This window comes from Centropristis striata, chromosome 11, assembly GCF_030273125.1.
Source record: "Centropristis striata isolate RG_2023a ecotype Rhode Island chromosome 11, C.striata_1.0, whole genome shotgun sequence".
Taxonomy (NCBI): Eukaryota; Metazoa; Chordata; class Actinopteri; order Perciformes; family Serranidae; genus Centropristis; species Centropristis striata.
In genome coordinates, this window is record NC_081527.1 from 37616375 (window position 1) to 37637515 (window position 21141).

A 21141-nucleotide genomic window follows, 5' to 3' on the forward strand; every position below is an offset into this window, starting at 1 on the left:
AAAACACAGAAAATGACCAAAAAAAGACACAAAATGACCAGAAAAGACACAAAATGACCAAAAAAAGACACAAAATGACCAGAAAAGACACAAAATGACCAAAAAATGAAACAAAATGACCAAAAAAAGACACAAATTTTCCACAAAATGATCAAAAAAAGACACAAAATGATCAAAAAAAGACAGAAAATGACAAAAAAAAGACACAAAATGACCAAAAAATGAAACAAAATGACCAAAAAGAAACAAATTGACCACAAAATGATCAAAAAAAGACACAGAATGACCAAAAAAGACACAAAATGACAGTCAAAAAACCCCACAAAATGACCAAAAAAAGACATTAAGTGACCAAAAACACTTTAACACAGTGGAGACAGAGCTGACTTCCAAAATTATTTGGCGACCCCCAGAAATCATCCCGCGACCCCATTTGGGGTCCCGACCCCAAGGTTGAGAATAGCTGCATTACACAACATCTTCAGAGGAGGACCAACCAGCATGTTGCACAATATATGTTTTTCTTTTTTCTTTAGCAAAGAGCAGGAAGAAGGATAGAGTGAGAAAGAAAAAAAGAAGAGAGAGACTTTAGACTGAAATGACACACACACACACACACACACACACACACACACTGTTTTGTCACTCTGAATGTTTGGCTTTCATCCTGTGATTCTCTCCACTTCAGAAAGTCCAAGGTTAGCCATCCTTTTCCCTCCTGATAATTCATGTGCTCATAGAAGCATGAAGCACAGAGCCGGCGCTGCTTTAGCTTTCCAAGGCCACCAGAGAGCTGCACAGAGAGGAAATGACTGTATAATATCAGCACGGCACAGATAAGAGCCAGGAAGAAGAATGGGTGTTTGGTGCTGCTCATGACAACAATATTCATGGTGTTTTTTTGTTTTGTACACAGAGAGAAACACTGAGGGTAAGCTTGTCTTTCTTTTCTCTTTTGGATTATTAAATACACAGAAAAAAGAATCCTTTCTTTCACAGATTACTCAAATGTACCTAAAACGACACGAAAAAGTGTCAAAATTGACCCGCAAGTCTTATTGCTATTTGTGAATGAAAAACAGAAGACAGCATCATTTTTTAATGATTCTGAAGAAGACTGGCATGCCTGTTGTGTTTATGAATAAACACGATGTTCTGTTTCAATGTATGCATTTATCATAGAGTTGAAAGCTTGTTATTTGTAGAGATATCCTCTCAGTTACATATTCACACCATGCTGTGGTGAACAGATGCTTATTGATGACTGCAACTCCAGTCCCTGTCTTCTGCAGCTCTGAATGACCGATCCAGAAGTCTCACAGAGGTAAAGAGCTGGTCCGTTGTTCTACGGTCAGACCCGAAGCCGCATTGTTCCTATTCAGTTGTTTCAATCAGACCCCTTTCCACAGGTGTATAAAGTCAAGCACCTAGCCACGCAGTCTCCATTTGCAAACATTTGTTGTGCAAAATATGTCGTTTTAAAGAGCTCAGTGGCTTCAAGCGTGGTATTGTGAGAGGATGCCACCTCTGCAATGACACGATTTGGGATATCTTATCCCTGCTAGATATTCCAAGGTCAAATGTAAGTGATATTATAAGAAAGTGGAAGCGTTTGGGAACAAAAGCATCTCAGCCACGAAGCAGAAGACCATGTTAAATCACAGAGCGGGGTCAACAACTGCTTAGGTTCATGGTGCGTAAAAGTCACTAACACTCTGCTGATTCCTTAGCTGAAGAGTTCTGAACTTCCACTGACATGAATGTGAGCACACAAACTGTGTGGCGGGAGCTTCATGGAAGGGGTTTCTATGGTAAATGGTAAATGGTAAATGTTCCTGCACTTATATTTCGCTTTTCTAGTCACTTTGCCACCACTCAAAGCCCTTTACACTCCAGACTGACTCATTCACCCTTTCACACACACATTCATACTGGTGGCAGAGGCTACCCTAAACGGTCCCACCTGCCACCATTGGGAATTCATTCACACACCGATAAACACAGCATCAGGAGCAATTTGGGGTTCAGTATCTTGCTCAAGGATCTTTTATCGAATCTGTTATTTCATTTTCTATCATTTGCTGGTATGGTAACCTTGGAATTAAACATAAAAATGCCCTACAGGGCATTGTGAAGGTTGCTAGCAAGATTGTGGGGACTCAGTTTGTTGATTTGAATTGTTTATTTAAAGTATTTAGTATGTCTGGTTACCATCTGGTGTGCGTTTATGTGCCCCTAGGGTGAATAAGAACAGGTCCAGATATTCATTCATCCCCACTTCCATTAGGGAACTGAACCTGGTTGAACGATGATGATGATGTTGATGGTGATAGTGATAGTGATGATGACCATGAGTTTGATATTGACGATGAGGATGATGTTGTTGATGTTGAGGTTGGGGACTTATGTGGTTGACACTTCACCTGGAATTGCCTTCTGTTGCACTATTGTTTTGTTTGTTTTATCTTTAGATATATATATAATGAGGCTGTGATCTGTTGTATGTATGTGTGTTGGAATGTATTGTTTTTTTATGTATTTTATACACCTAGACTGCTAACAAATTGCCCAAGTTGGGACAAATAAACTATACTTGACTTGACTTGACTTCGACATGTAGGCTGCCATGGTCAGGGATCGAACCACCAACCATCCGATCAGTGGGTAACCGCTCTACCAACTTAGCCACAGCCGCCACACATATTGCCGTGCAGCTGCATGCAAGCCTTACATCACCAAGTCCAATGACAAGAGCCGGATGGAGTGGTGTAAAGCAGAACAGAACAGACAGACAAACAGAATGGCTTTAAAAATGAATTTCGTGAAAATGACCAATTTATTTTATTTCTAATAGGCTAAATTTGTTGTAATTTACAAAGTGAAAGATAAGGTTCAGTTTAATGAATTTATTTGGGTACAGTCCCTAACATATATTGCATAAAAGACTCTACGCTTCTTAAGCTGTCTCCTCTTTTCTATTCCCTTCCTCTTCTCCTATTGCAGGTTTCTGGCCCTCACTTCTTCCTCTCTTCTTATTCCTCTTCCTCGCCTCCCTTCCTCTCTAACTGATGTCAGGTAAATTCAAGCAAACATGTTGTGTTTGGCTCCCACCTGCCTGCACCACTAAGTTCATCTGTCAGACAACTGAGATGCTGCGCAACATGTTAAACAAGCCTTTAGCATTCAGCAGCAGCAAGCCTCTGGCCCACTGGCTGCTGAGTGTGTGTGTGGCCAAAGCTCAGGATGAATCTCCTGTCTGTGTGAAGGAGGAACTGTCATGCCAATCATAATGATCCAGGTGAAGAGCAGGTGAGAGTCCTGCGTTGGAAAGCTCCCAAGGCCAGTATTTATATATAAAAATCCTCTTGTCAAATGTTGCTGCAAGAGAGAAATTCACTTCAGTCACTGTTCACTAAACAACTAGTTTTCTTTTCCAATCAATTGAGATCACAAGGACATTCAATACCCAAGAAGCCGACACTGAAATACTGAAATACTGTTTTTTAAAAATAATCCTGACTTTTACTGAGCTGGTAACACTCACTGATGTACAAAAAAACAAAACAATTCTAGAGATTCAAGTAGTATGCAATCAATATACACTCAGCTGTTGTGATCCAAAGTTTTCTACTCCTATATATTATATCACAATTCTACATGTTGAATGAATGAGTCCATAGTTAGTCATAACTAGGGTTGGTACAGAACTCTGGACTTAAGAGGACTGATCCGATCGCATCGTTACTACAGATTCACGTTGTACCAGTAGTTCTCAACCTTTTTGAGTCCCGACCCCCAATTTAACATGAATGTTGTCCGCGACCCCCACTCACTGAACACAATCGCACACTCACAGTTCAGATCATACAAACTCAGTTGATACAACACATTTTGGACAAATAATGAAGCACAAAATGACCAAAAAGAGAAACAAAATGACCAAAAAAAGTCACAAAATGTAAAAAAAAAGACACAAAATGACAAAAAAAGGAAACAAAATGACCAAAGAAGACACAAATTGACCACAAAATGATCAAAAAAAGACACAAAATGACCAGAAAAGACACAAAATGACCAAAAAAAGACACAAAATGACAAAAAAAACCTAAAATGACCAAAAATGACACAAAATGACCAAAAAATACATAAAATGTCCAAAAATGACACAAAATGACCAAAAAAGACACAAAATGACCAGAAAAGACACAAAATGACAAAAAAAGACACAAAATGTCAAAAAAAGACACAAAATGACCAAAAAAACCTAAAATGACCAAAAATGACACAAAATGTCTAAAAAAAGACACAAAATGACCAAAAAAGGAAACAAAACGACCAAAAAAGACACAAATTGACAACAAAATGATCAAAAAAGACACAAAATGACCAAAAATGACACAAAATGACCCAAAAATACATTAAATTACCAAAAAAAGACACAAAATGACCAAGACAGACACAAAATGACCAAAAAAAATACATTAAATGACTGGAGAGGGAGGTAGGGATGGGTTTGATTTTGTGTGATGTGGAGAATGTTTTATGTAAATGACAAGATGTTCTAAACATAAAGTAACAATGTCGAAATTGAGAAGTTTGGACTTTATTTGTTCACCTGTCTGCAGTCTGCAACATGTTAAACAGCATGAAAAGCATTCAGCTTCTAGGTGCTGGAACACACCACACCCACAGATATTGAACCGCTGGCCTGTATGTGTGTGTTCCAGAGGTTGTCTGGCCTTCTGAAGGCTTGTGTGCATGTGTTCTAGTGGCTGACCTTTCCTAGCAGGAATCTCTGTAGAACACCTGGATGAGGACATTACCTGTGTCTGATTCTGCTCTAGACTAATCCTAATGGATCTCTCTCTAAATCACACTTTCTCTTTCCTAAACAGCAGTATCCCTCCCGGTGGGAAGCAAACCTCACAAGGAGACAGAACGAGCAAAGAGAATAATGGAGGCGGGAGACGATAGAGCAGGAGGAAACTGGAGAAATGGTGTCTTGGAAAACTAGGAAGAGGAGGAAAGGCATGTTCGCAGTGATTCAGTCTGTGGTTTTTACAATCTAATCTCCAGCCGGTGGAAATATTCAGGCTAAATCACACTGTAAATACAACAAATCATTGTTGTTTTTTGCCGGCCAATGAAGATCAAGTTGATCGTATGAACCTTGTTTGTCTGGGTGAATTGTGCTGTCTGGTGCTGTATGTTTCATATTCCTGTGGATTAATAATTAAATATAGATGAGGCTTTTCAAGTACAGATGAATTCAGAACAACAATCCGACAATTTTTGCAGTTCTTGTTTACACAGTTTACACCTTTCTTGCTATAGGTTCAGGGATGGGTATTGTTAGGGTTTGTCTTCTGGCAGCAATAATGAAAACTAATGTTTTGTTATTATTAGAATAAACTGCAATTATAAAAAGACACTAAATAAGGAAAAGCTATCCACAGCCATTGATAAGAACTTATAAACCTCCAAAATTGGGCATTTTATTAGCATTTTGTGCCATTTTTTTATATAGACAGGGAGAAGACTCTTCATGTCCACACAGTGCTGCCGTGGTTGCTCCAGCAAACCCTCGTTTTGGTTTCTTGGGTTGGTGCTGGTTGAGGAGGAGATCAGGACGGATCCAGAGAGAATCTCTGGCGTGGACAACTGGGCCACTCCCAGTTTACGTAAAGAGGCTCAAAGGTTTCTGGATCTTGTCAACTTTTATAGGTAGTTCATTCCGTGGACACCTTTTTTGTTCAGGGAGGCATTTTTAGGTTGTCCCTAGATGTTTTTATTTTGTCTCTGCATAATGAACTTTATTACCCGTGTCTTTTTGATCTACTGCTGAGTTTTCTCTTTCTTGTTTCTGGTTTCTGTAGCACTTTGAGATTTCTGTATGAAAAGTGCTTTACAAATAAAATGTATTATTATTATTATTATTATTATTATTATTATTATTATTTATTCAAATTACAGCTCCATAGCCTCACCTCTGCATGAACAAACCGTTTGTCTGGAGCCCTGACTGTGAGGCTGCATTCAGGAAATGGATGTTAAGATAGATTTATTTTTAAAGCCTGACAGCAACTTCAATTGACAAAATATATCACAATAAATATGTGCTCTCAGTATGACATCAAAGAAAAGACCATGACATTGTTCTAACCAAATTAGCACAACACTGACTCGTTAGGTAACACTTTACAATAACCATCAAAGTGATGTTTATAGATGGTTTATAAACCAAGTATTAACCATTTACAAAGTACTGTACATATTAAATCTTTAAATGTTTTCAAAAAAATTCTAAAAGGTATATGAATCATTTTGAAATAATTTACATACTTAACATTGGTGTTAAAAATGTTATAATGAGTGCAAAACTATTATTAAACTAATAATTATAATGTAATTGTTTGTTAATGCTAGAGTAACTATATATACTATCGTATTTTTTCCATCTATTTGGCATTTATAAAGGGTACATATAATATATATATAGTTCAACATTAATACATTTTCTATTTACCATTCCAAATGGCCTATATATGGTTTATAAATGATGATTAAACTTTAATAAACTATCTGTTTACCATTTATAAATGGTCTATTTACCATCTATAAATGATGGTTATTGTAAAGTGTTACCACTCGTTGTTATTAAAGTGCATGGGAATATACAATCACAACCACAAAAAATAAAAACTACTGTACTGGTTGCAGTGTGTGTATTTTGAAAGTGGAGGTGTCATATTATTTATCATAATCGCTGCCAGAAGCATCAATTTGAAACACAATAAGTGCCGCGTAAATCTAAATGGAATTATGCATAATTCAAAATAACTAGATTCACTTTAAGGCAGTCTCATTTTGAAGCTTCCTTTGTATACAGGAAATACACACATGAACACACAGATACACACTAACACAGAACATGCAGATAGTGCAGCTTGTGTACTGAAACCTGGTTTCTGCCTTCAGTTAATTCCATTCACATTGAGTGGAATATGCTTTGAAAAGCACTCTCACTGAAGACACTTTCATATTCTCTGTATGCTGTCTCTGCAAGGCCTTTTCTCTTGTGTCTTTAATGGACACAGTATCATGTCAGGGAAAGCTTTTGTTTGGGAGAGATGCAACCAAAGGGAAAGAAAGAGGGAAGGGGGAGGGAGGGAGGAAGAGAGAGAGAAAGAGCACAAAAAGCAGCGCCAGGGAGGAAAAAGCCTTTTTTCATACAGAGCCTTTTTTTTCAGAATTCTGTCTTCTCTGACATGCCAACAGCAGCAGCCAATGCACTCAGTTTCCTGTGTTGCAAATCATTTTGACAAATGAAAATTAAAATAAAGGCTATCATTGATAAGAATACTTGTAGAAAGATATCTAAATATTTGAAATTCATGTTTGAATGATATCAAATCAAATTCTGGTACACTGCAAGAAAGCCAACTTGTATTTTTTGGCCTAAAACAGTGATTTAATTTGGTAAAACTTGGAAATATAAATTATTGACATTTAGGGCAATAATGTAAGTTAGCACAACAAAGGAAGCCAGTTGTCTGCTCAAAAACAAGTTGGTGAGTTGTTGTTACTTATATCTTTAAGTTGGGGTTCACAACAAGGGACAATAGTTCTGATAACTCTTATTTCTTTGTTGGGAAACTTGGTCATTAGCGAAAGCTAGCAGCTAACTGATGCTAGCGGCTAACTGATGCTAGCGGCGCTGCTTGTTACAGCTACAAGAGTAGCCATTAGCGTATCAATGCTAACTCAAAATTGTGGTCGCAACATTAGCTGACAAGTTATTACAATGTAAACTATAAGTTAGTACAACTTACAGTTGAGTTGACAAAAATCTGAATTCAGAGTTGAGCAAACTCAAAAACAAAACTTAAAATATTTAGTTTAATTGTCCAACTTAAAATTTTATCGAAGTTTGTTGCCTTGAAATTTTGAGTTCATCCCAGAGTGGGTGAGGCTTTCTTGAGTGTAGAAAGGTTCTCAGGGTTGTCGTCTGCGACAGAACTCTTAGCACATGTTGCTTGAGTGAGAGCAGTAGAAAAGGAGAAGTCTTATAACTTACAACACAGTACTTGTTCTAAGAAAACATTAGTTTGTTCTCTTCTTAAAAGCCGGCACAATAACCCGCCCCTTCGCTTCATTCAATCTCGTAAGCTAATCAGAGACCAGTAAGCGCGTCGTCACTTCATGGATAACGCAATATCTACAATTCACCTTTATGGCCACAAAACAGCATGAAACCTAGCCAAACCTGAATGAAAATACCACAAAACATTACTGACCTGTCTCTGTCTGTAACATACAACACAGTGCTTGTTCTAAGAAAACGTTAGTTTGTTCTCTTCTTAAAAGCCAGCAGGAAAACCCGCCCCTTCCCGTCACTCAATCACGTAAGCCAATCCGTGACCAGCAAGTGCGTCGTCACTTCATGGCTAACACAATTTCTACAATATATAGAATTCGCCCTCACGGCCACAAAACAGCATAAAAACTAGTGAAACTCGAACGAAAATACCATGAAAACCTTACTGACCTGTCTCTGCCTCTAACTTACAAAACAGTACTTGTTCTAAGAAAACTTTAGTTTATTCTCTTCTTAAAATCCCACCCCTTCACATTACTCAATAAACAATATCCAAACTTTTTTGGAATCAGGGTTGTAGAACTGAAATATAATAACAGAGCTGTTGTCGTGCCTTTCAATGAACTGTATTATCTCTGGTGAACTCCACTGAACATCTGTTTCCAGAATAATAATAATAATAATAATGCAGGGTTAGAGTCACATATCAATAAGGGCAGGGGTGTCAAACTCTGGCCCGTGGGCCAAATTTGGCCCGCAGTGTAATTTTATTTGGCCCGCGAGGCAATACCAAATTATTATATTATTATTGTACTATAAAAGCTGACCCGCCGGTATTATACGGCGCATTTACTGCTAATACTAAATTTATTATTATTATTTTATTTTTAAATGTATTAACCTGTTGAAAAACTTTATTTTGATATTTAAATCAGAAGGATGCAAATAGAAAAGAGGCATACGATTTTTATTTAATTTTTATTTAATAAATTAATGACATTGATCTGTTTTTATTTTAAATTTGATTTTGCATGTCTGCACTATTTAGTTATATATTGTATGTTTATAAGCGTTGCTGGTTCCATATTTAATGTTAAAGCAAAACATGTTTGGTATATATTAAAAGGTTTATTTGTTCAATGTTGGCCCGTGATTTTATTCAAGTTTTAAATTTTGGCCCATTGTGTATTTGAGTTTGACACCCCTGAATAAGGGGGATAAAGAAGGCTACAATAGGGTTTTAAGGCAGCAGAAACTGAGCCACTGGGTCATTAATTAGACAGGAGCGTGCCACGAGAGAGGGGCACCATGACACATATCTTCAAGTGCCATTGCAATATTGTATACTCCACTATGACTGGCATTCTTTTTTAGTTAAGCTGGTTAAATAAGGCACAGAAATATCGAACCTGGTCTCACAGGAATCTGTGAATTAGCCACGGATTTGCTTAACTCAAAATCCGTGGAATAGCCACGGAATCACTCAAATTTCCGTGAAACTGACACGGATTTGGCTACAATGCAAGTTAATGACAGTCATATCCCGTGGCTATTCCATGGATATTTGTTCCTATTGGTTTGTTCCAAGTCACGTGACTTTCAAGGTCCCGGCGGTCAGAACAAAAAACATGGCGGACAGTTCTCTCATTTTTAGTGAAAAAAATCAATATTTTGACTTAGTTCCTGCATAAAAATGGATTTTGATCACATTTCTAGCTAGAAATATATGTTTTATTTTCTAAATATTCACTCAGTGAATGTACATAATCACTTTGTATGTTGGAATAGCCACGGGATATGACTGGCATTAACTTGCATTGTAGTGAAATCCGTGTCAGTTTCACGGAAATTTGAGTGATTCCGTGGCTATTCCACGGATTTCGAGTTAAGCGAATCCGTGGCTATTTCACGGATTCCTGTGAGACCAGGTTGGAAATATCTGACCATTGTCCACACAAGTCATAAAGATCAAAGATAGCATCAGCTCTCTGCATTTCATAATTGAGGCCCAATTTATTTGATCATCTGCTAGCGATAAGGAGCTGCACCTGCATCATGAAATGCTATCTGGAAAGGTCCTTTACTACAGTTTTCCTAGTCATTTATTGGACTCAGACAACAAAGTGGAAACCACAGAGCTTTCCTTGGCTTTTGGCATCATTAGCTTGTTTACAGCGCTGCTTGTGCAAAACATCCCTTGCACCCTCTGTCTGATCTGTCCCTGGCTGCAGGGAAAGTGTCTTTAAAGTAAAAACAGGAGCTGTTTCTACCTGTCTTGGGGTCAACGGAGAAGTAAGGCTTTCCCTCCAGGACGCTGTAAACTATCTTGGCGCTGTTCCCATAGGTTGGATCATCTGCATCTGAGGCTGTCACCTGCAGAACTGATGTTCCTGCAGAGAAGGGAACACATAATAAAGTGATTAGAAAGTGTTTGTGAATACTGAAAAATTCTAAATGTTTAATATTTATTTCTTTTATCTTTTAATTCATTCATTAAATTAATGAAAATCATTAATTTGAGAAAAAGGTACTCCTTGAAATTCGAACAAGCAGTTTAAAAAAAAAAAGATCTCATGGGGAGAATTCTAATGGATCGTTTCACATTACCACCTCTGTAATTGAGATTATTTTTAAGAACTTAGTATCAAATGTTATATTAAATAAATAATATATTCATATTTTGAACGCTTGCATTTAAGTAAGTAGCAAGAGATCTTTTCAATTCGATGAAGCTCCTAATCTGTGTACTCCTCATAATGTTCCACTGACTAACCAGTCATTTGTTAGAACAAAATAATGTAAACAGTGGCGGTTCTAGACCAGTTTTACTGTGGGGGCCAAGGAGGGGCCAGTGTTTAATCAGAGGGGCACATTAGCACATGAAAAAATGGCAAAGATGATATTTAAGCATTCAAAATCTTTGAATGTCTTGAAAAAGACACAAAATGACCAAAAAAGACGCAAAATAACTAAAAAAAGACACAAAATGACAAAAAGGACACAAAATGAGAAGACAGAATAACCACAAAAAAAACCCCACAGAAGACATAAAAATGACAAAAAAAGACACAAAATGACCAAAAAAAGACACAAAATAACTATAAAAGACACAACAGACAAAAAAATTACCAAAAAAAGACACAAAAAAGACACATATGACCATAAAAGACACAAAATGACTTACAAAGACACGTAAAGACATGAAAAGGATTCAAAAATTGACAAAAAAAGGTTTGAATTGTTCCACTGTTCATTGTTATGACTTGATCATTTTATTATTAATTGCTGCTTGTTACAGCTACAAGAGTAGCCATTAGCGTATCAATGCTAACTCAAAATTGTGGTCACAACATTAGCTAACATTTCATAGCGGAATTACAATCGTGCCAATTCAGCACATTGCAGAAGTTAGCAGAAGTAAGGATTAAAAGTTTTTACAATGTAAAATTATAAGTTAGTACAACTTACAGTTGAGTTGACAAAAATCTGAATTCAGAGTTGAGCAAACTCAAAAACAAAACTTAAAATATTTAGTTTAATTGTCCAACGTAAAATGTTATCGAAGTTTGTTGCCTTGAAATTTTGAGTTCACCCAACTTTTCTTTTTTTGCAGTGTAGTCATTGTCTGCTTTTAGGGAAAAAAACAGAGCCGGCCCAAGCCTCCATGGGGCCCGAAGCAAAATTTAATTTTGGGGCCCTCTATTTCTGCCAATCATATTGATTGTTGATCATTCACACACCTACTACAAATTCATTGCGGCTCTGGCAGTGTTGTTTACATTATGCTATTGTCAGCCTGATATGTCTTCACACATTTAAGGGGGTGTCCCAGTTAATTACATAAATAATACCAATGCAATAATGATACAAATGATACCAATGAATGAATGATGTCCAGGGTGTCACATGTGTTTTTTAATCTAAAATGTATCACATTCAACTATAGAGTGACTTGGGGTTGATTTACACAACAATCCAAATGGTAACGCTTTTTACTGTAAAAGTGTCATCTGGTTTATTATTTTTGAAAAACGTGAAAACATTCCTTTATCTTGCCGTTGTTGACATAAAATTGTATTTTTGTTCAATAATATATCTTTGATCATATAGAAAGTGTCACTCATGCATGCAAAATATTAAACAAATATGTATATATTTTTGTTAATTGCTCTTGGGGGCCCCCTAGTGGCCACAGGGCCCTAAGCAGTCACTTAGTTCGCTTATGCCTTGGGCCGGCTCTGGAAAAAAAGGTGTGTAGGATCATCATCAGCTTACCAACATCTGACATCTCAGGTACGGTTGCTGAGAACGGTCCATCAGGAAACGTTGGAGGATTATCATTGACGTCCTGGACCTTGATGATGAATTCTGACTCTGCCTCCAGGGAACGGTTAGTCCGCCGGTCGATGGCTCTGGCATGTAGGACATACTGGGACTTCCTCTCACGGTCCAGGCTCTTCGTGGCGTGGATGTCACCCGTTGTCTCGTCAATAAGGAAGATAGAGTCGGCCCCCTCCCCGGACAGGATGTAGCGCACAGACCCGTCGCCCTTATCAGAGTTGGAGTGGAGCTAGGGATGTAAGGAGGAGGAAATAAGAGAGGGAGGGAGCAGTTAAGTGTCTGACAAGTATGAGATCCAGAGTAATAGCCCAGTGTCAGGATGAGTGGTCAGTTAATGGTGAGGAGCACACAATGAAAGGCCTCGCTATCCAATCAGGGAAGGAGAATTTAAAGTTGCTGTCACAGTTTATAGAGAAAGGGAGAGAGTGGAACAGAACATGTTCCACAACTTTCCGGAGCTATATTTGTCACCAAGCAAATTAAAGATGAAGAGCTGGAGTGATTTACCAGGGAAAGAGAAAGTCAGACACCCTGATAAATAGTATTTTAGTATCATTATGAGGTATAAGTCAGACTATGAGTGCTCTTCTTTAAATTAAATTCTACCAGGTTAACCCTTTATCAGGCAAAGAACTATATTTGGTAACTTCAGGTAATATTTCGAGGAAAAAAGTTGCAAATTTACTAGATTAAAGTGGCAAATCTAAAAGAAAAAAAGTTGCAGATTTAAGAGATTTAAAGTGGCAAATCTGTGCAAAAAAAGTGGGAAAAAAGCAACTTTTTTCTCCCAGATTCACCACTTTAACCCTTAATAGGACACTCATTGAAATACTTGCAAATTCAAAATTTTAACCCTAGAGAAGATTGGAGGATATTACGTAATGCCAGAATGTGTAAAAAAAACAAAAACATACGAAAATAATATTTTGAGGAAAAAAGTTTACGAGATTAAAGTGGCAAATCTACGAGAAAAAAATGTGCAGATTTATGAGATTTAAAGTGGTAAATCTGGGAGAAAAAAATTGCTTTTCCCCATTTTTTTCTCATAAATCTGCGACTTTTTTAGCACAGATTTGCCACTTTAAATCTCTTAAATCTGCGACTTTTTTTCTTGTAGATTTGCCACTAATCTAGTAAATTTGCTACTTTTTTCTCAAATATTACCTGAAGTTACCAAATATAGTTCTTTGCCTGATAAAGGGTTAATAGCATAAACAGCTTAGTGTGTCTCCTAACTCATCAGATACTGGTGCCCAAACAAACAAAGGAATCATCATAGCATGAACAATTCGCTTACTAATAGCATCTCTGAAGGTCTCTATAGTTGATGCACCCATATTTTTACTTTGGCAACCACTTTGGAAAATAACCACTGTGTTAAAAAAAACTACTTTTGTTGGACTGATGAGTTCAAACCGGTGTCACTTTTTCCACCCATGCGAGTGCGTCAGACTACGTTCACCTGCCTATTACCTAGTCAAAATACACAGCAAACACCAATTTAGATTTACAAAGGAGAATATATAAATAAAATGCCAATGCCCAGCCAAGCAGCAGCAACTTAAAAGAGCAGCTTCTTTTCTCAGGCTCTTCAACTCATCATCTATACCCCATCATAAAAAAAGTTATATTCTTTTTTTTCCTTCTGAAGCATAAAGGACTACAACTTGGTTTTAGTTGTGCAACCTTGTGTTGTAGCATGACAATAAATTAACCTTGGATTAGATGTGCTAGGTAATCTAATCTCTTTTTCTAAACACTTTACAGTGAGTGAGGTCCAAACCAAAGCTGCTTTAACACATTATGGGAAACTGCTCAGTGGTAGCTGCACCAAGGAAACAGCATGCTCACTTCCAATTTAGAGCAAATTTATTTTTCATAGGCTGCTGTCCAGAATGTATTACTCTTATCATGCCCTACATTTTTGAATGATATTGTATTGCAGCTTGATTACTGTGTGACAGAGAAGGGTCATAGCAGCTTAGTTAAATAAAGGGGACACGCCGGACAAAAGCACCACATTTTTTCCACATGCTCTCTATCACCATAGGTTTCAATTTTTGGTAGGAGCCACTTCATCAAGGTTGTGGATCGGAGATGGCACCCATATGAAGTCTATGAGAAACAATTTATCTTCCAAGCCACTCAGAAGATCAATCTTGGTGTCAAAATCTACATTTTCTGGGTCAAGGGATCATTTAAAGCTATTGAGAATATCACTAGATGATTATTTGATTAAATAAATATGTTCATTTTTACCCAGACTGGTAGGTCTTCAAGTGCTGCAGCAGGGAATCCTGAGTTGAAAATGTTTGGAATCTATGTTCACTGGAGAGTGCGGATTATATATACATGCGGATTGTATAAACATTTTTCCCAACAGAAAATGTAGATTTTGACACCAAGATTGACCTTCTAAGTGGCTTGGAAGATATATTGGTTCTCATAGACTTTATATGGCTGCCATCTCTGATCCACAATCTTGATGAAGTGGCTCCTACCAAAAATTGGAACCTATAGTGAGTCCTCAGTTGATCAGATCATGTGATTTTACCCCTTTAAGATAATGGCCTATGTCAAGTGTGTGACTTCAGCAGATTTATTATGCCTAAGTCAAAATAAAATGTGACTTAGGCAATTTTTTGAATATGCCTTTGTGACTTAAGCAAGATATGGTAAGACTTTATTTTGAAGGTGTCTACATAAGAGTGACATGAGCGTGTCATAAACATGACATGGGATGTGTCATGAACATTAATGACACTTTGAAGTAGCATTAATGCTCATGATACTTGTCATGTCATGTTTCTGACAGGCTTGGGTGACTCTTATGTAGACACCTTCAAAATAAAGTGATACCATATCTTGCTTAAGTCACAAAGGCATGTTCAAAAAATTTCCTAAGTCATTTATTTCTCTTAAGTTACATAATTTACACACAGTGTTATTACTATCCTTTGTTACATCCTTTTTGAGTGAAATGACCAATAAATGTCACACTTTTGGTGAGTTTTTTGTGTTTCCTGCAAAACTTGAAAAAATGAGTTTGGTGATTATTTTAACAGGGTGACCATATACAGTCTATGGTGAAACCTCACTCAGAAACTCAGTGATTAACATGGTGCTCGCGCTGTTGCGGTCGTTGTGACATCTCAAGTGTTTGACGTCCTGGCAGGAAAAAAAACAAAAATCCCCTATTCTGAAGTAGCGGAACAAAGTAGCATAATTAAAAAAAATAAATAAATACATGGACACAGCCTTAAAGAAATGACTTGTTTGTTCATTTGATCTTTTTCACTACTGCAAAGGGGATTCATCTGGTCACTTACTCTGTAAAAAAGAATCTGTTTAATTTGTGAGTAGCAAAAACGTCATTTAGACTGAGTAGTCACTTTATTTTGAGGGTAATTGTGTCATTCTTTCACACATCATGGTATTTCTCCATATATTTTGCATGAAAATGTTATATTTTTACAGCAAAACTGTGTGTTTCCTACAGTTTATGACAGAAAAAAGTAAAATTTTTGTGCTATTCTTTGATTTACGGTAATTAAAAGTGTCTAATACGGTAATATACAATTTTTAATTTTATGCCCTATTTCTGATGTATTTGACAGAGTTTTACTGTTATTTATACAAACATTTTTTACAGTGTACACCTCTCTCCAGCTGCCACTCTTATAGCTAAATCCCAAATCACTGTATCAAAAAAGGAAAGACCTTCAATGGTGCATGTCCCAAGGGAAGTAAAAGATTGTTTAAGCATGTGGACTGGGTATTAATATGTTGAGTTTATTGAGGAGGAACATGGTAAATCTGCTAACAATCTGAATATCTGCTCACACCCTGCTTCCCAAAACATTGTTGGAGAGAACAAAGAATCAATGGATGCAAATCTTGACACAGGCGGCTCCATAAAATGAAACAGAAACAGACATCACGACGCAATGAGCTGCAGAGAAAGAAGGAACTGAAATACGCTGCCAGAACGAGCTCAAACCAAGCTGTAGTGAAACTGTAGTGTAAGACAAAGGAAATCCATCTCCCTGGCATAAAATAAAACATTTAAAACAAAAAGAGGAGACAGGAGAAGACAAAGAAAAGAAGGGAGGAGGATAAAAATACCACATCAGGGTTGTGTGTTACTAAGCAGCAGCTGGTAAAGAAGGAGCAGCGAGTGACATTTTGAGGCTAAAGTATTTCCCCTTGTGCATGTCTCTCCTGCTGGAAGAACAAAGGCTTGTGAGGGTGTGAAATATGAATCAAAAAGCATGTGGGCGGGCAGGAAATGGTTATTAATTTAAACAGGTTATTTCCCTTCTGGAGGGATTTAAAGGACATGCTACACTAAGCCCCATCACTAAGAATGAAAGCAGAAACATGATAAGGTGGTTTCACTCTGATTTAATATACTTATCCTGTTTATGTAACATCATGCATCATTTTGTCAACAAAAGAGAAACCTATGTAAGCAGGATTTTCCTTGTTGGAGCCCCATGTTGTGTGGGTTTTTTCTACCGTCTTTGTCCTTGAGCAGGGCGGTCCTAAGACCTGGACTCTGTCCCCTGGACTTTTTATCCCATTTTTAATTTATTTTATCTTATTGCATCTTACTGATCTGTTGTTTACTACATCTCTTTGTATTGTGTTATGTATTTATTGTTTGTGCAGCACTTTGGAAACCTTGTGTTTGCTAAAATTGTGCTATATAAATAAAGGGGATTGGATTGGATTGGATTGAGGCTCCAGTGGCTAGTGGGTCTCATGAAGGAATGTGGAAGATGTAGAGCCTACACTGTAAAAAATGTCTGTAGATTTTACGGTGAAAAACTGCTAAACCATGACAGTAAAAGACCGTAAAATGATCAATGGGTTAATTCAATTTCAGTCACAATGAAACACAGTGTATGTATATATCAGCCAAAACAGTATTTTTTACAATTAAAACCCCCCCCCAAAAAAACATTACTCCACTGTAAAATACACTGGCAGCATGTTCATAGCAAAAATATACTGTAATATATATATATATATATATATACACAAGCCATCATTTTTGCATTTATTTTTTGTAAAAATACTTTTTCTCACTGTTAAATGTACTAAACACCATATCTCTAACAGAAATATACTGTAATATTTAATGGTAAAATCTTTAATTTATGCAGCATTTATAAAGTATTTTCTTGTCAATTATATGGCAGAACAGCGTTTATTTTGATGGAAAAACGTTTTATTTTTTACGGTAAAATATGGAATAAAAGGGCAATCTTGAACGTGAAATCAACAGTGCTTTACCGTAATGTTACAAAAAGTTGCACCGCATTTATTACGGTAAAGTTCTGGCAACCACAGCTGCCGGTTTTTTACCGTAAAAACAACAGGGTTTTTTTTTTTTACAGTGTATCAGTGCAGTCGTGTGCTGCGTCTACTGGCTCTCATCTAATTATTTGAATCAAGCTATTTAAACATTTAGGCTGCAGCCAGTATGTCTATTACTGAACACAGGTGATTGCTCTTCCTTTTGAAATAATCAATCATGGAGCCTATTTGTTATTTGTTGTGATGATAGTTAATACTACTACTAGAACTACTACTACTACTACTACTAATAAATCTATTTACAATAATGGTTCCCACACAGTGGCCCTCATTTATCAAACGAGCGTACGACAGAAAGTGAGCGTAAAGTGGGCGTACGATCATTTCTATGCAAGCCTCGGCATTTATCAATCTGGGAACCTGGTCTCACCGGAATCCGTGTAATAGCCACGGATTTCGCTTAACTCTAAATCCGTGGAATAGAAGACAAAATGACAAAAAAAGACAAAAAAAGACAAAATGACCAAAGCTGACTTCCAAAATAATTTGGCGACCCCCAGAAATCATCTCGCGACCCCAATCGGGGTCGGGACCCCAAGGTTGAGAATAGTTGCCTTACAGGACTCCACTCAGAGAGTCCAAGGCCAGGTATACCAAGCTGCTGTAGGCGCATATTGGCTTCAGAATATGATTTAAAAACTCCAGAAATAGTTTCTTTCCTGCAGAACCTGCAAATTGATATTCAAGCCACCAATGATAAGATACAACATAAGGAAGTAAAGATGTCAGCTTGCTATCAGCAAATATTTAAAGACATTTATCATGGACATGTATCAGTGTAGCTCCTGTCTCTCCATATTCCAGATACTCTCAGAAACACACTGCTGCTGCATCTTTGAGAAGGAGACAGGGAAACAGAGAGATAGGTCTCAGATGTGCATATGTATTTCTGTATGAGTATGAAGAGCTAAATGAATGAATGAAACATCTAAAACATATTATCAGCCTTCAGCAGCTTGTCGGAGGCAGAGCGTCAGACTGGTGGTGCCATGTTTGGATATGGAGCCATGCTTCCCAAGAAACCTGAGAAAAACAGGATCATGCCTGAGAACACACAGAGTCTGAACACACACACACACACACACACACACACACACACACACACACACACACACACGCACACATTTGCCTGGCAAAACATCAAGCACACACAAAACAGACAGACACACACACTGACTCACTGAGGCTCTCTTTAATTCTTGGCAGCAAGTGTATTCCCTGAACAGGGTACGATTAGTTAACTGATCTCACACACACACACACACACACACACACACACACCACACACACACTGACAGTCTCACACATATGCAGAGTATGTGGACAAGGTGCAGGATGGAGGGCAGAGAGCACTGGATGTTGGCTGTAGTGATTATCCCTGCAGCCGTTTAAATCGCTTAGTGCACTGTAAAAAATGTTTGTATAAATAACAGTAAAACTCTGTCAAATACATCAGAAATAGGGCATAAAATTAAAAATTGTATATCACTGTATTAGACACTTTTAATTACCGTAAATCAAAGAATAGCACAAAACTTTTACTTTTTTCTGTCATAAACTGTAGGAAACACACAGTTTTGCTGTAAAAATATAACATTTTCATGCAAAATATATGGAGAAATACCATGACAGTTTTTGCTACTCACTGTATTTTTTACGGTGAAGTTCTGGCAACTGAAGCTGCCGGTATTTTACCGTAAATTAAACAGATTCTTTTTTACAGTGTGACCAGGACATCAATCTAAAGAGCCCTGCACTCAAAAAAATGATTCAAGCCCTTCTTAGATGTGACACATTAATGTATTGTTTGTCTAATGAAAATATATCAATTAAAATCAAATCAAAAGTAGTTTAAGAAGTGTAACCTAAAATGTATTCATTGACTCCCCTGTCCTTCCCTTCAACCCAAAAAGAGTGACTTTCAGTTTTCCAAGAGACTGTGCAAGACTTGCACAGGTACTTACAGTTCTGTGATTATTTTTAGTAAAAAGCTGAAAGGTTGTAATCAAGCAGAGCCACCAGCGGTTAATGTTTCATTCACAACTCTCTACATTGGATATATGCCAGATGGATTAAGTGCAGCTGATATTTATCTTCTTTGGGTCTTGCTGGCTGCAGGTAAAAATGTCATCACAAAATGCTGGCTCCAGAAAAATGCCCCCACCACAGATACTTTTGTTAATATTGTAAAACAACTGCATGTATAGAGCAAATTACTTACTCAATCCTACAAAACGATGGCAGAAATGGCATGCTTATTTGGCCAATGAGTGAGACTGTTCACACATGCAGTGTATGATATTTTGTCTTTTGGTTATACTGATCACCCCTGGACCTTGAATATGTGTAACTGTTCAATGTTTTGTATTTGTCCATTGTTTTGCCTTTTGTTCTAAAAGATGAAAATGATCCATAAATAAAGAGTTTTAAAAAAGGAATCAACTTGCCTGTCTTAGTTCTGTTGATTTGCTAAAAATCCACTTAAAGTTCACACTGTCGTAATGGTAATGGATGCTTCTGCCCAGAAAAAAAGCACCTTTCTCTCTCTCTCTCTCTCTCTCTTACTCTCTCTCTCTCTCTCTCTCTCTCTCTCTTACTCTCTCTCTCTCTCTCTCTCTTACTCTCTCTCTCTCTCTCTCTCTCTCTCTCTCTACTCTCTCTCTCTCTCTCTCTCTCTCTCTCTCTCTCTCTGTGTTTTATGGCTGTTTTAATGAGAAGTGCAACAGTTTGTGAGGCTCCATCATCACTGCTCCACTGAGCCATAGCTACAGTAAGAGTCAGAGTTTCACAGTGACACAGTCTGGTGACAGCTGCCAGTTTGCTGTAAGTCAGTTTTGACAGAGGAAACACAATAATGACTTTTAGAAAATGCATTGCATGTCTCTAAATACTGTAAACAACCATAAATCGTGAGAGGCCTAACACAAAAAAGACCACAACGCACTTGTTTTACCACTTGCTATAACTTAAGATCCTTGCATAGAGCTCAAAGTAATACTTCTAACACTGGAGAGCAGATGTTTGGAAACAGGAGAGTGAACCGTACTGAATGACTTTCTAATCAATAAAGACAATGTTAACATCAGACTTTAACATTTGAGAATGCTGTTGGTTTCCTGTTCTCTCTCAGTAGTCAATGCATGTTCCTTTTAATAATGACCACGAAAAAAATGTAAGCCTTGAGATAAATATTTCTTCAGATATTACATTCAAAGATGCATTACAGTAATTCCTCACATTTTTCTCCTTTTTTACTGCAGTCTATCATTCGCTCACTGCAGCTGAAGGATGAGGGAGGAAACACAAACATGTTAATGCTC

General features: G+C 37.3%; 1 protein-coding gene across 1 annotated transcript in view; it reads right to left on the reverse strand.

Annotated features, from left to right (window-relative positions):
- The window catches only part of LOC131979884 (cadherin-18-like), a 74468-nt gene that overhangs the window by 37528 nt on the left and 15799 nt on the right, over positions 1-21141 (reverse strand). The window contains exons 2-3 of the mRNA XM_059343957.1: positions 12374-12668; positions 10369-10488 (exon numbers count right to left, since the gene is read on the reverse strand). Of these exons, the coding sequence (XP_059199940.1) occupies positions 10369-10488; positions 12374-12668 (415 nt within the window). The remainder of the gene's footprint in view (positions 1-10368; positions 10489-12373; positions 12669-21141) is intronic.